Source organism: Glandiceps talaboti, chromosome 11 (genome assembly GCF_964340395.1).
Source record: "Glandiceps talaboti chromosome 11, keGlaTala1.1, whole genome shotgun sequence".
NCBI lineage: Eukaryota > Metazoa > Hemichordata > Enteropneusta > Spengelidae > Glandiceps > Glandiceps talaboti.
This window is the reverse complement of record NC_135559.1, coordinates 3,394,871-3,410,922: the sequence shown is the minus strand read 5'-3', so window position 1 is coordinate 3,410,922 and position 16,052 is coordinate 3,394,871. Positions and strand designations below refer to the sequence as shown.

Genomic DNA, 16,052 nt, shown 5'->3' with positions numbered 1-16,052 from the left:
TGAAAATATTCGCTGCACTATAAGATTTCTTGTAAATTTTGAAAAAATTTGAAAATTTATTGAAAAAGAGAAAAAAAATTCCTCTCCTTTATTTTGCTCTTGCTTGTTATTGAATTTATTTAAACCACGTCTGATGATTACAGAATCGGATAAGTAAATATTTTAGTCAATTTTAATCCTGACCGATACGGATTTAGGGTCTTTATGAATTAATTTTCTTCAAGATAACTATTGGTTTGTTATTCAAAGCACGCTTGGGTCATAGTAATGTCTTGATGATTCAGAACACGAGTATCAGGTAAATAATTAGACTAGTCAACTTACAGTTATTCTATAAGGTGCAAAAAAAAAAATAGATTTTTACTGTTAGATTGTCGGCATGACTCATATTTTTGCTGTTGACCTCTTTGTTGAAGATATTGGTGACCTGTGACTAAACTTGTATGCAAATCAATTCACCTGGATATGACAGGGTCATTCCATTCTGCAATAAGGGGGGAGATAGGATGAAAAAGTCACTATACTTGGTTAAACCATAGTTCTAATGGGAAGATGATAAACTAAGGAAATGTGTCAGAGAAAACTCTTTATTCAGATTCTGATTATCAAACTCGAAAATATTAATGATAGTGAAAGAGCTGATCAGCAGGACCACTTCTACATATGTTACAAAAAAAAACAAGAAAAAAACCAAACAGCGGAACTATTCTGACCAAATAGGTAGCTTGTTTTAACATTCAAATGTGTCATTCAACCAGGGTAAGCTAGGCCAGGTGATAAGCCAAATGAACACGAATGGGATATTTCCTAACTACCATACAATATCATCCCATACTGTTCTCCCCCTCTCTTCCCTTCCCACCCTTTCCCGTCCCATCCCCATCCCATCACGTTACGTCATGTCACGTCACATTCCATCTTATTCCTTGAATATTCCTCTTTCACTTGTGCTTCATACTTGCACTTTCCTTAGAAATGTTAAAATTACAAAAATGAAGAAAATAAATATTCTTGAACAATAAAATTTACATTTTATTTGACTTTTGCCAGGTGTTACAAACTAATAAGTGTTTAGCTTTGCATTAATATATTTTATTTTTGTTCACCAGGTGTTACCAACCAATGAGTGTGGCCAGGCATTAATGAAGATGTCATACTGTCCCCACTGTAAGGGATTACCTTCTGTCAAGCCATGTAATAACTTCTGTCTGAACGTCATGAAGGGTTGTCTTGCAAGCCATGCTGATCTAGACACAGAGTGGGACAACTACATCGGTAAGATCATTAGAGATCCATTTGATAAGTCATGTGTTACTTTGACTAAAAGTCACATCCAAGTAGTAAAGTGAGTGTAACTGTCATAGTGTGTGTGTGTGTTATTCTATCATTAATTAAACTTTGTCAGTGCTGCTTCAGTAAATCTGCGTGGCCTAGTCATGCATTAGATACTTAATGATTCTGTCAGTCTAATTACAGTTCTACAGATAATGTTGGGGGGGGGGGGGGAATCCAACGTATAGTATATTTTGTCAATGTCACATCCCAGGGTTCAAAGTTAACAGTAGTCCAACACATATTAGATATACTAAACATTGTATCTAGACACCACATTAGTAGTAGTCTAACGCACATTAGATTTCATAAACTTATTTAGACTACCACATTAACTAATCCAGTAGACATTATATTTACTAAATATCATATCTAGACTACCACATTAGCAGTAGTCCAGTTCATATTAGATTTACTACCGGTAAAATCATATCTAGACTACCATATTAACAGTAGTCCAGGACACAGATTTATTAAACATCATATTTAGACTACCACATTAGCAGTAGTCCAGCACAGAATGGATTTACTAAACATCATACCGTATTTAGACTACCACATTAGCAGTAATCCAGAGCCGGAGAGATTATTGCATGGTATGCTGGGAAATATATAAAAACAAAACACTATGAGAAGTTGCTGTGATACCCAGCTGTGATATCAGGGACATTATTGTGTATGTATTAAGGGCTGTTTAGATCGCCAGAGCATTCACTATGCAGCCATTGTTTGGTCAAAGGGAAGTACAAATTGGAAGGAAATAGGTCTTTCTTTGCTCTAAACTCCTGTAATAGGCTTCATTATTGTTGATAATCTGACTGCTAGCATGGGTTTATACTCTTTGTGTGTGTAAAACATATACATGGTGTGACCATTTGACCTTTGGCCCTGAGGAAACTAGGTACTGGAAATGTAAAGGATTGGTACATGCTTCAAGTAATGAAGAGTACTATGAGGTGAACTGTGCCCATGTCTTGAGTTTTATTTAGGATATCCTACGGAAATAAGGACTTCTAAAATGGAGGATTATTTAGATCTTCGAAGTCTGTATTTGCCTCAAGTACTCGGCTACATTCCTGACATGTAAATTTACCATGTAATCCTGCAACTGGAGAAGAAAACACTTGTAGCATATTTGAGACACAAGTGGTGAAATGTGAAAGGAATAACCCAAAATATATATAGATGGAGAGAAGATGACTAAAAGATAAAGAGGATGGAAAATCTTGGTCTTGTAGGAGACAGCTGTTGCTATGAAAACATGTCCATAGACATATAGAAAAAGGCAAAAGGAGAAATATTGTAGATGAAATAGTTGGAGGTGAAAGAGAAGAGAGAAATAGAGGTCGAGGTGGTGAAATGATGCAGACTTGGGAATGAAGAGAGAGATACACAGACAGACACGCATACATATACTGACTGACGTGTCAAGATACACTCAATGTAGACTGACACAGACTGACTTGACATGTACTAGTGTATCAGGAATAAAGAGACAGACTTACACTAGTGTAGACAGAGACAGACACACATACACAGACACTAGTATAGACAGAGGCAAACATACAGACACTAGTGTAGACACATACACATTAGTATAGACAGGCAAACATCCAATATACAGACACTAGTGTAGACAGACAGACACACAGACACACTACACACACACACACACACACACTAGTATTGACAAAGGCAGACATACAATGTACTGCAGACACTAGTGTAGACACACACACACACACACACACACACACACACACACTAGTATAGACAAAGGCAGACATACAATGTACTGCAGACACTAGTGTAGACACACACTCACACTCACACACATACATACATACATACACACATGGACAGGCAAACATACAGACACTATGTGTGTAGACACACACACACTAGTGTAGACAGAAATAGACCCTAGTGTAGACAGAAATAGACACTAGTGTAGACGCAGAAAAAGAAACAAAGCAATTAGAGACAAACATGAGAACCAACCTGCAGGTAGAGAAGATTATCAGAGAATCAGCTGAAGTAATTTCAGTCAGATAGATGTCTTTTGAGTAGTTTACAAGAAAGAAATCATTTTGGTATTGATTGTAGAAGCCCTTGGCTGTAATAGAACTAGGGTCAAAGGTCAATCCAATGCCAGTGGCGGATTTCATTCTTATTGAGGATTGCTATAATAATTGATAAATATCCCGAGTACTCTCAGCTGTCCATATTGATGATTGCAAAATAAGATGGTGGGCGATTTAGGATGTATGGTAATGAGAATGACAAAAAGAAGGTATGATCTAAGGAGCCAGATGTATAGGGATGTTTGATTAAAGAATTGAAGACTCATGCAGTGCAGATGGTTGATTAGTGGTGGAAAGCAATTGCCAGTAATTTGTGAGAAGAGTTAAATTGAAGTTATCATGCTGTGAATGTGTCTGTCCATGTCTCTCTGTCTGCCTGTATTGTACATGTAAAATAACAAGTAATGAACCATTGTAAGATTCCTAATGTCTGTGTGTCTCATGTTTCATAACAAAAAAATGTGTGGAGTATAAACCTTCTCTTGAGCTGTATTGTCACATTGGATGCCGATGCCAGTCGTCTTTATGGAATGACAAGTCATTCTAGAATACACTTGTATGTCAGCAGTTTTGTCGCCAGATTTTGATAAAGTATTGTTCTGATTTTGTAGTTTTTAGTGCTTTCTGATATTATTTTAGACTCAGAATGGGAATGAGACATAATTAGAAACCTAAAATAAAGAATGTCGTTAATACGTGAAATTTTTACTTCGTACATACGGTTTTTATGCAGCCATTTTCTAAAATCTTGAAAACCTATTTTGAAAAAAGACTCTCTGGTCGTCCTTGCAGATTGTAGGATAACATTTTGTAAATCAGAAACATACTTTGTAGCTGTGAATTTCTTGCCACATACATTGATCCGTCTTTGTGAATTTTGTTGCCTGTGGCGGGGGAGATGCCAACCATAAGGAGACAGACATTTTGACTCAGCTGTGTGGGAAGAAGAGGTGCCAACTCAAGGACATTGGCATTTTGACTTCGTTTTTATCAGCATTGCCTTCAGCCAAATATTTTATTTTTCTTTTCAACATGTTTTTAGAGAAATACAAGCCCAGGAAGACAACACTTTGCATCATTATGCTCATTATCTAAAATTCCATGGAATTTTGGCATATTTTTATTTGCAGACAAAATGTTGATGCTTGCTGAACGCCTGGAGGGCCCTTTCAACATAGAGTCAGTGGTAGATCCTATTGACGTAAAGATCTCAGATGCTATCATGAACTTTCAAGAAGATGGCCAAACAGTCTCAGAGAAGGTGAGCATAAACTATTTTGATATGCAAAATATATTTACCATATTTGGCATATTTTTGCCATAAATGGAAATTTGATAACTTTGTTCAGACACTTAAATGTTGTATACCATATTTGGTAGTGCTATGTCTAAATATGTGTATATATACTTCCCCAGTGGTTGAGCTCTATTAGTCTTCCTGCCATATTTGGAATAAGCTACCAAATATGGCAACAATATCATAACCATGACCATATTTGGTAATTTGATCCAAAAAGTTGTTCTGCAGAGGTACCTCCATCAAAGACAGCATACTTTGAATTGTGAACTGTTGTGTGAACTTGTGATGAGTTTGAACTGTGGAATTTATTTCATTGTGGTAAGTTCTTAGAGAACGCTGATAGCACTATGTCCAATCCAAATCTTACCAGAACATTTTTGCCATGGGCTACTGGCTAGATGATTATAGAAAGTAATCGCCATTTCTGTAGTTTTTGTGATGCTGCCTTCAGCCACAGAGGAATTCTACTTAATGTGTCTAGTGATTGTATCGTACTAGAAGTAGAAGGATTTTGTACACATTCGTGTTTCCTAATTTTTTTTTCTTTAATGCAAAATTTTTCACTTTTCATCAACAAATGACAATAAACAAGCAAACATACATACATACAAACAAACAAACAAACAAACAAAAATAAGAATAAGATTGTGATTTTGTAAAAAAAAAAAAAATGATGGGTTTTCGTATGTATGCAGTTTCTGAACTGAAGCATTCATGTAAATTTAAGCATGAAAGTCGGCCATGTTTTTAGCTGTTGTCAGTTGACTAATGATGTTCAGATAAAAAATGGAACATTTTGTTCCAAAATTGATGTTATTTGTCACCTTGATATAAAAGTTAGGTTATGAATTTGATGTAAGATGTCTTTTGGGAATAAAGAAGTAAAAATAAGCACAAGGGACATTCCATGTGTAAGTATGATTTAAAACTAAAGTATACTGAGCTGTCAAAACTTGTGTGAAAACATATCATCTGTTGGGACCAGATTTCTACCAGTTTTCATTTACTAGTATTTGGGGTTTCTATTGTCAAGAGAAATCCTCGCTTTGTGGCAAATGTGCATCAAATTGCATAGAGTTTTGTTGGACAACCAACTGAGAGTAATTATTTGTTGCAAAAGTAGAATATAATGAGTTGAGTTTTTACATGCAAGAAGTGTCATACAACCACAGCTGCGTTGCTCTCATGTCATACTTACACTTAATATATAGCCCCATAAAACAAAATTTAAAGCAAGCTCTCTCTTTCTCTCTGTGTTTTGTAATTATGTTCTTACTGTGTTTACCTGCCGTATTAAATAGTCTCATTAAAAAGGAAGAAAAAATGGAAAAAAAATATTCAAGTGACTTGATTTATTCAGTAACACAGATGGTATGGTTTTTATTTTATCCTTGTACAAACCAATTGTACAAATGAGTTATGATTTTTCAACAGTTTTACCAAGAATGTCGACACCCATTGCTGTGGACTGTCAACTTGAGATTGATGGTTCAACAGACACAAACTTGACGTTTACATTCACCAGGTTGTCTACAATACATTTCTTGCTATGTAATAACATCGTCATAGACTCTCAATAGTGAAATTATGTTTCGATCGACAAAAAGTTAACATTAACTTTTACGAAGATTGTTGACACCCTTCACTGTAAAAATATCATCATTGATTCCAATAGAACTCTGTTTTAATACAGGTCACTAATGTTAGCTTATACCATCATAATAACAGTAAAACTGTTGATTCAAGACTAAATTAACTCATTTTTTTTCACACAATTTATTAGAAATGATATTGTCGTACAAATTTGCTTTGGTTTCTTGTTTTCTCAACCCAAGTCAGCAAATAATTACAGCTTAAAAATCTCAACGAAAATAAAATATGCAAGGTCAAATTGCATTCATCTGCTGAATGTAATTACGCACCTTTGTATAAAATAGGATGTACTAGCACTCAATGTTCCCTTCACCAATTATTTGATATTTTTATAAATTTTCAAAACATGTCGTTGACATATTGCATTCATTTGATTCAAATGTTTATATGTAGAAAGGGGTGATATAGTAATTTTTGTAGATATTAGGTTTTTTCCAAAAGTTTTTTAAAAAAATGAACTATTTTGGATCAGAAAATTTTGTAAAAACCAAGTCTTCTGGGGTAAAAATCATTAATTTATGAAAGTACAACTGTGAAATACCTTTTTTTTTCAATTGCCTAGATTCTAAAGATTTGTACCTCATTCACGTATAATGAAAATGTACCCATAATGCACCTGTGTACTGCATTGTGGGAATCCAATTAGTCTGTGACTGTGGTGTAGGTGATTGATGCCTGTAGTTAGATGGAGTTAGATAAACACCAACGAATCTGATTAAAATGAAGTGTAGAAATTCAGACAGAATGAATAAAGAAGATGGGGCATGGTTTATTAGGGGAAATATTCTCAAGGCTGACATCACTGCTGGGTGTGTACATCTCCCAAGAGAGTCTACAAACGTAAATTTGTAAATCAATATCTGGCTCTAGTTCCTTCTGCTATCAGTAGAACATATACGATTAAAGATATGAACAGAGGGAGACAAGACAGACAGACAGACAGACTTGGCTGGGGACACACAACCTAGTCTGAGGATAATGTCCTTAAATCCAAGATAAAGAATAGGAGTTTTGAAATACAAAATAAAGGCACTTAAAACGATAATTATGATTGTGTTGATAAAATTTAAAATGTGATTGTGCTGGAAGGCTAGACTATAATCTGTATTCAAGTATGTGTTGATACAGATTTATAGCGAAATGGAGACACCAGAAAATTTGTATGCAAATCTCATCAAATACAGCAACATAAAATACCGTCTCAATAAATGGGCACAAATTTTGTAATTGCGAGTAATTGCGAATTATTACAATATTGAATACTTTTTAGTCAGATAATTATGTCAAAATCATGTGCTTACGGAGGGAAATTTAGAAGTGATGGTGAAATTTTAGATTTAGTCAGACAATCGTAGGTGCCAAAATTTTGATGAGATTGAGTGAGTGACAACTAAATCAAGTTGTTGTAGACTGGAAACAATTTGTTGGAATGTTGTAATCACTGTCGGCAGATAACAGTCTTTATTTTGAGGGCATAATACAATTTACAAACAAGACCACGATAATAATAGACAGACTAGATAGAGAAGTGTTGACGCCATCCACCCAGCCATATAAGATAGTGAGAATACAAATTACACATTCATTGAGTTGGTTATTAAAATTCATGTACTTCTATCGTACGATATAAAAAGGGATGTTGGTGACCTTTTACCCCTGACCTCTACCATATCCAGATTTCAGAGTTTGTGAAAATGTTGTCTGCACTTAGAATATGGAACTGTGGAACAGTGCAGATTTAAACCATTGCAATAAAATGTGGAAAGAAATTTGTTATTCGCAGTCCATTATTCTAAAAAAATGAATAGAAAATTTTCAATTTTATATCGAAAAGTGAGACTGTGATAAAAAGAACAATGTTTAGTCATAAGTGAAGGGTGAATGACTTTACTCATATTAGATTGTTTACCTCATATCATCACATAATGTACCTTAGAGCCTCAAGAAAATAAGCATTGATTGGTGGAGGCAGGGGTGTCAACTGATATTTGCCATCTGTGGAGCCATTCAGGAATGTGCTTACATGACCACTGTAATTAGTTACATGGTGATAGACAAGTTGTTAAGTCAAAGGTCAGGAGTAGATTGCATGACCATTTTCAAAATTTACAGTTATATTTCAAGTTGGTAATTCAAATTTTTAAAAATTTCTTGAAAATAGTGAAATCTTTGACAAATTTCAAAGAATTGTTGAAAATGTACAAATTCTAGTTGTCTTCCCTGTAATGCGAAAGACGTCATTCCTGTCATCATCAAGCAATCTAGTTTAACATTTTTACAAAAATTTGTTTTAGTCTGGGGCGGGTTTATTTTGGATCTAAAATGCTTTGTCCACTTTGTATCAATATATTTATAATCAAACTAAAATAGACATCAACCAATTCAAGGAGTTTTAGAAATTTCAAGAATACAGGTTTTTTGCTAACTGACAAGAAACTGATAGTAGACACTGACGTTAATCCTTAGTCTACTTCTGGTAGATGGAACAATCATTAATGTAGTCACAGTTCCAACAACATAGACAGACTAGGTAGACACAAATTTCAAATAAATCTATATTTGTCATTTGAAATACAACATCAGGTTTTCATAATCCTCTCATTAAACAAACCCTAACATTTTGGTTGCGTAGTTCAGTCTTTGTGAACTCCAGTAACAAAAAGGGAAAATCTGTAGCGTATTGACTTACTTGTTCATCTGGCTCGACAGTATACTGGGGAATCACATTATCAAATCAGATAACCAAGTCTCTGGGATAGAAAACCTGATAAAATTCAGTTTCCTGCAGAGTGGTTTGATTGTCTGACTAAATGTTGTGACTCTACTACATTCTTTCTCTATATCCATAAGAAAATTCACAATTTCAGCCAATAGACAGGCTGAATTGTGGTAGGAAAACTTGATAAGATATGACTTGTGAACTCTAAAAATTACCTCGGTTTTACAAAAAAAACCACGTTACTATAGAGAAATAGGCAGTGGTGAGGAGTCTTGGTAACATGACTTAAGAATGCTGGTAAATTTACCCCAGTTCTGCAAAAAACCCATAGTTTAGAGAAAATTCAACATACAAGAAACCACTCATACATTATGCGTAAAATGTGTGGTATGTTTGAAATCATTTTCTTAATACAGGTAGCCATTTTAGTCCTGAAATCTAGAGACGCAAAAAGTCGAAGTATAAATACAAACTAGCGTTAATACTGTGCAAGGCAGTAGTCGTCACTCAATGAGTTCACACAAGTTCTATTTTTGTGATTATGTAAACAACTAGCTTTGAATTGTAAATACAGTGAGTACTTTACACTGTTATCGTCATAGGTCACAGAAAGAAACCAATTTAAGAAATTTAGTGAACAGATTTAGTGATGTTTAGTCGACAGCATGCTGCTTTCACCTTGTTAAAATATTTATTCTAAGACCGTTTGTTTGAGTGGCTCTCTCTCCCCCAGATGTTACATCAAAGTAAAAAATTAGGACTCATTTTAGATTGTATATTTGAAAGTTGAAAAGGTTTACTGCAAGTCTTTACGTTTATTTTATACGATTCTCCAGGATGTAACAGGTGACCAAGATCATCCATAATGTGACCTCTGACCTGGGTTTACTAATCTTTCGTGCCCACACACAGTCAGTCTGACATACCCATTAATTTTTCAGAAGTGTGACACACATTTGGCTATAAACCAAATATCACAGGAATTAATTACCAAAAAATACCTTGCAGAGGAGAGAAAGTGATACTGTCCCCAAATTTACATATATTTGCATATATTTACATAAAGTTGTTAATGGCTACTTCATGCATATATAATGAGTTACATGAGCCCCTTATTGGTATGCTAATGTAATTAGTCGTGGCATTGTTCATTTGTAAATAAAAAGGTCTGAGTGAAGAAATTCCATGGAGTATTTGCAGCACTAATTTCTACATCCCAACAAAGCGCTTTTAGCAGGGAAAAGCTTGCACGGACGGATTATTTCAACAACAACATGGTATTTGAAAGCCATGTCCCCTGACAGTTCAACTGTTTCAAGAGAATTGAAACAAAGTAAGCGAATTCTCACCAAAGGTTGTGAAATAGTTGACTATATTCTCCGGTGTCAGAGTTTTTCATCCGTGCACTATTTGCTTTAAAGACTGAGATATAAACAGCACCAAAATAGTGTGTTTACATTAATATCATTTACGACAGTGTTTTCTCTGAAAGTATTCAAATTCTGTTCAAGAAAGTGACTAAATATGATAAAATCTGTGTTGTTTGCACTTTAGACTCTTGAAAATGGTACTATGTAAAAGTGTATATGTACTTTATATGTACTTTTAATGTAATACAGTCTTGAAAAAGTGGTAAAATTTATATTGTTGCATGTCCTATTGATAGGCTATGGAAGTAGAACTATACTAAGTGTTGAAAGTGATGTAGATGCTGGTATGTTTCATGTAAGAAACCCACTAAAGAATCAACAACTCTCATAAATTTGACCATTTCTGAAAATTCCTTTAATATGTTTGATGCATATTTTCATGAATTAACAAAAAAGCTAAGGTATTTTCAAAAATTAGAAGTCAAAAGTGATATTTTAACAAATCAGAGCAAAAAAAAAAGTACCGGCCATTGTCCTCCTCAGTTGACCCTCGACCTCAAACTGTTGTAGATGATCTGTGGAAAGTTTTAGATCAAACATTGCATCACAACATAGTGCAAAAATCACTAGGAATGTTATGATCAAATCAGTTGTGTGCACCATTGTCAGAAAGAATAGTGTAATTATTAACATCATTACACACAACCAAAGTCTGTTGTGGAAGTGTAGATATTTTTTGAAGAGTAGAGTTTCGGAAAATGGCCAAAGAATAACCTACCCTACTTCTGTCAGGATTCTCATATTTGATTTGAGTTGATGCCAACACAGAAGGGTTTGACTGTATAAAGAATATACAATGTAGAGCCATCAAAGGTCAAATAATTCTACATTTTTGAAGAGAAACAAGTCAGACCAGCGGATTAACACTTGACTTGTGTGTTTTCAAACCAATACATGAAGTATTCGTGACTTACACTGGTTGCTAAATATCACTTTTGTGAAAAGGGAGGGCATTTTGAAAAGGCTTTGTGAAGAGGTAACTTTTGTGTCGGGAGTAACTTTGTGGTCCATTATAATCTGTCAGCGTGTACAGTGCATCGTTAGCAAGGTTGTGTAGTGGATATACAAACGCTGACTTGTTTGTTGGGAGTTTGACCGCTATGTCAACTGTCAACGAGTGCTGAATCGGCACCAAGAAGTGGACGACAATCTCATTATGTAGTCACGTCCTAACAATCCATCACATTATACATTCTGTTGTGTTCACACTGTTCACATCCATGGCTCAAATATGTTTTGGTCCAAATAAGAAACTGACAATGTACTTTGAATGCAACTCATAGGGAATGTGTGGCCGAGGGTATATTGATAGGATAATGATGCTGGATGTGTTTGTGTCAACTGTTTTATTGTTGTTTATGTTGATTAGGTCTGTTGATGAACACAATGGACAGCTATTGACCGTTAATTAGATAGGAACATTGCGTAGAACGTCTTTGTAAGTGGAACTTAATAGTATGTTAGACAGCTTCTTAACAGTCTCAAAATTGAATGAAAAAACTTCAACTTGATTACTACCTACTTCAGTTGATTAGTATGATCTGTTATCTGAAAATGAAAACTACTGAAACTAAAAGATGAGTTTGGTTTCTTAACTTCATGAAATGTTTAAATTATTATTTGTGTTATGCCAGAGAGGAGAGCAGACAACATTTTTTTAGGAAGCGTTGTACCCAGTGCAGTTGTGCAAATTTTATTTTGCCATGATGACTGCTTGTCAATGTTGATACAGTTTCTAAATTGTACGTAACACACACAAATTCATGTTTTTTGGTAAATTTTTCATGATTTTTAAGGTCATTTAGTGGGATGAAATGTGAAAGATATTTATCTATGAATTTCCATCAAAACAGACTGAAAATTCTAAAAGTGGGGGATTTTTTCACAAAATGTTAGTATCTCTGTTCATAACAAGTAGTCCTAAGAAATGCACAAAATAATACAAAATATAATAATAAAATATTAATGTAACAGACAAACCAGTTTAAAAGAAAGTAGACAAGACTAGTTGAATTTTAGGTGGTATAGTGTGCTAACATTGTGTAGGTCAGATTAAGCAAATAAATGACAAAAGGTGACTACTAAAAGCTAATAACAGATTTGTGTGAGTAACTCACTATTCTCTTGTTTCAACATGTAATAGGAATTGACATTTTGGCTTTGCGTGGTGACTTTCCACAAATGGCTTTTAACAGGATCCAAAGGTAGTATAAAACAGGAAAGACAATATGTCTAAAGTTCAGCTAAGATCATCAGTAATTAAAGTTAATTAGAGTCAGTTGTAAAACAAAAGATTAAAGATGTAGTAATTTAAAATGCTTCCTGTTAAACATTGAAAGATAAAATAATGACTGTGTACCTATTTATCTCAGATGACGTGAAATGTGTCTCAAGCCACGTGCCAACAATTTTACTTTCATGAGGGAAACCTAGGAAATCCTGTTCATTCTATGGTACAAGATGAAATGAAACATAATTTTTTTTGTCTTGAGCAAGTTTTGGTTTTGGTTTTGGTTGAGATTATTGCCACTATTTTTATCAGAAACTTATGCAAAAATATTGAAATATAAAAGTCTTGAAATGGGGGGGGGGGGGCATTTTATTAAACAGCTAAAATATTTTGAGTTCATCTCTTTGGCAATGGCCGGTGTGCTCGTCTTCCAACAATGTTGTGTTCACCTGGTATTTGATAAACCGAGTACAAAATGTGTTCATGATTAGCACGCAGAAAGTTGTGTCAACCAATTAATTAAATATTGTCTAAGGAAAAGTTGTTCAAAAGTGTTGCTATAGGTTTACAGATATATTGTATGTACACATGTTTGACCTTTCACCTTTCTTCAACTTCAGCATCAATGTGTTTGGGATGAGCTGTAAGATTTTAGCCTTAAATTGTGAGTTTCAACCTTCAATTGAAAAAGAAAACACTTCTTCAGAGTTTGGATACTGTTTATTTTGAAGATGACAAGGTTAAGACTACAAAGCGGTACATTCAGTGAAAATGTGTCGGATGGAATGATCAATGATGTTTGTCCTTCAAGAAGTACGGAGGTGGGAGGGAACAGCCTTGAAACGAATCTTCTGACCTTTACAACAAAGATTCTGTCTTCCGTAATCCTTTCACTACTCCCCATTTTCCCACCACAATGTTTTTGATCAAAATTTAGGGGAAAAAGAAAAATTTATCTTATTTTATGCTAATTTTGGATACAGATTCTTCAGACTGTGTTTCTTATAAAGATTGATGGCCTGTTTTTGTGAAAAAATGACAAATAAGACTTAAAAGTGATAATGAAAAGAGAGGAACGTTTAATCACAAAGAGGAGATTACAGAAGGCCATTGCTTTGACTCAGTTCCTGTGTCACACAAGTAAAGCTTTATCCAAACAGAGTATATTTTGAATTAATCTGATGGGATGTAATGAAACCTAACTAAAAGCTTAAAGGTGTGTGACGTCAATGTCAAAAGCGTCTCCCTGTTATTGCACATTTATTTGTATATTCTTGGTGGTTGTTTAGTGAGGTGTCTAATTTCAACACAGTTCCCACATTTCTCACAATTTGTGTGATTCCCATGGGGTGGGCTCAACACAAATTTCAAATCTTTATTGTGCTAAGAATGCATCAAGAGTGGTCTAAAAACAATCTGAAGTATACTGCTTCCAAAATATGAATAAAAATCAACAAAAATTTACAAAAAAGAAGAATTTGTGTGAAATGTGTGGTGAGAAAGGGTGAAGTAGTGTATGTGATCTATAATGGATGCCTGTTTTAAGTGACCACACCTGATGTTGATAGTACATTAGAATGCTCTCAGTTGAAGGATGGAATGACAGAAATAATATACACACCCTGGACCAGGTGGGGGTATTAGATATCGTACCGGGAATTCTAGCATTGAGAGAGGTCGCTGTGAACTAGGGGTCAATCCTGTAGCAACAATCAACTTTCAGCATTCAGTGTGCAGTCTTTCTGCTCACCTTTTAGAACCTTGGTTACTGAGAATGAGAAATCTGGTAAAAATTACATAGATTTTGATGCATTCCATCATATGCTCATAACCTTGGGAGAATGCATCAGAATTCCGGAACCGTGGTTGCGAACTTGAGAATGGAGTACTGTTGTCTTCACAACCTCATCACAAAAGATCTATTTTCTATCGGAGAGTGTCAAAGTAGTCTGGATGCCAACGTGGTATCGTATCGTACGCGTATCACCTCTAACCCCTGTTAAGAAAAATCTTTAGATTTGATGAAGGAATATATATAGCACAAGACTATAACAAACTTGGCTCCTACGAATTCTTGCAGTTCTAGAATTTGTAGATGCATAAAATTATATAAAAGAGTCACCCTTAATGTATTGATTATTCTCATGATTGGAAATTATGAACTAGGGTAAATACATAATTTCTCATTTGAAATGTTATTAGGAAAGTAAACACACTCATAAATAACAATGATATGGTCAACTTTGACAGGAAATGAAGAAAATAAATTTTGTAATAATTAATTAAGTAAACATGTTTTCTATATGATTAGGATAGTTGTAGTCAGAAACTCAGGTAATATTTCACATTGATTCATGGCGGGGGGGGGGGGGGGCAATTGTCTTGAAAGGGAATGATAGAATTCTAGGCATATATAGGGGTCAAAGGTAACATCTAGTTTGTCAGATGTGATAGGAATTGGATTTTAACAAGAAAATGCCATCATCAGTTAGTTGAGTTGTTTTATGTGGACTGGTCTGGAAAGAATGTACTCTCAATAATGGTAGTTAGTGTCAAGTAATAGTTGTGGTGTGGTAACTCGACTTGTAAATCTATTAACCATGAGTGAGAGTGTCATTTAGGTGTGTTGTACTGTACTGCCACTGGTAGAATATATCAACCAGAAATGATATGTGTCATGCAATAGTTATGTTGTTTCATCTTACTGCTAAAATGTACCACCTAGAATGAGTCAATACTAATAGCAGGAATTGCCCCAAGACATATGCAAATATGAGACATGTATTAAGAGAAAGTGAGAGAGAGAGAGAGCTTGTCACTGGAGAATGCTTTGAACTGTGAACACCACCATAGTGACAATCCTGTTCATCAAAAGAGAGAGATTATGCATCTGTTGTCATGGTAACTATGGATTCAGAAAAGCCTTAAGGACGTAGATGGTGACAAGCTGTAGATGATTAAATGTGGATACATTGTGTGGTGTTGGGTGCAAGATTTGAAGGAATAGGTAATCTGATGTTACTTGAAGTCTGTCTATGTAGTCGGCCATTGTCATTGGAAATGAAGCTTTACCTATTGTTGACATAGGCTGAAAGCTGGCCCCACTACCTCTGGCTAGAGTTGCAGGCTGCAAAACTTTTGTATATCACATTGACGATGCCAACATACCAGCTGTAAAAAAAAGCCAAACATATCCTTTTACCTTCAAGACTGAACCTGCTCAAAAAATCTCAAAAATTTCCCCCAAAATTAAACACAGAAAATGTGTACTTGCTTAATCTAGTCTACACCAAAACGTGACAAA

The 16,052-nt window shown here is 34.8% G+C and overlaps 1 protein-coding gene across 1 annotated transcript in view; it reads left to right on the top strand.

The window, feature by feature from the left end:
- LOC144442203 (glypican-6-like) overlaps nucleotides 1-16,052 on the top strand; it is a 71,327-nt gene that overhangs the window by 46,070 nt on the left and 9,205 nt on the right. The window contains exons 4-5 of the mRNA XM_078131485.1: nucleotides 1,110-1,275; nucleotides 4,547-4,677. Of these exons, the coding sequence (XP_077987611.1) occupies nucleotides 1,110-1,275; nucleotides 4,547-4,677 (297 nt within the window). The remainder of the gene's footprint in view (nucleotides 1-1,109; nucleotides 1,276-4,546; nucleotides 4,678-16,052) is intronic.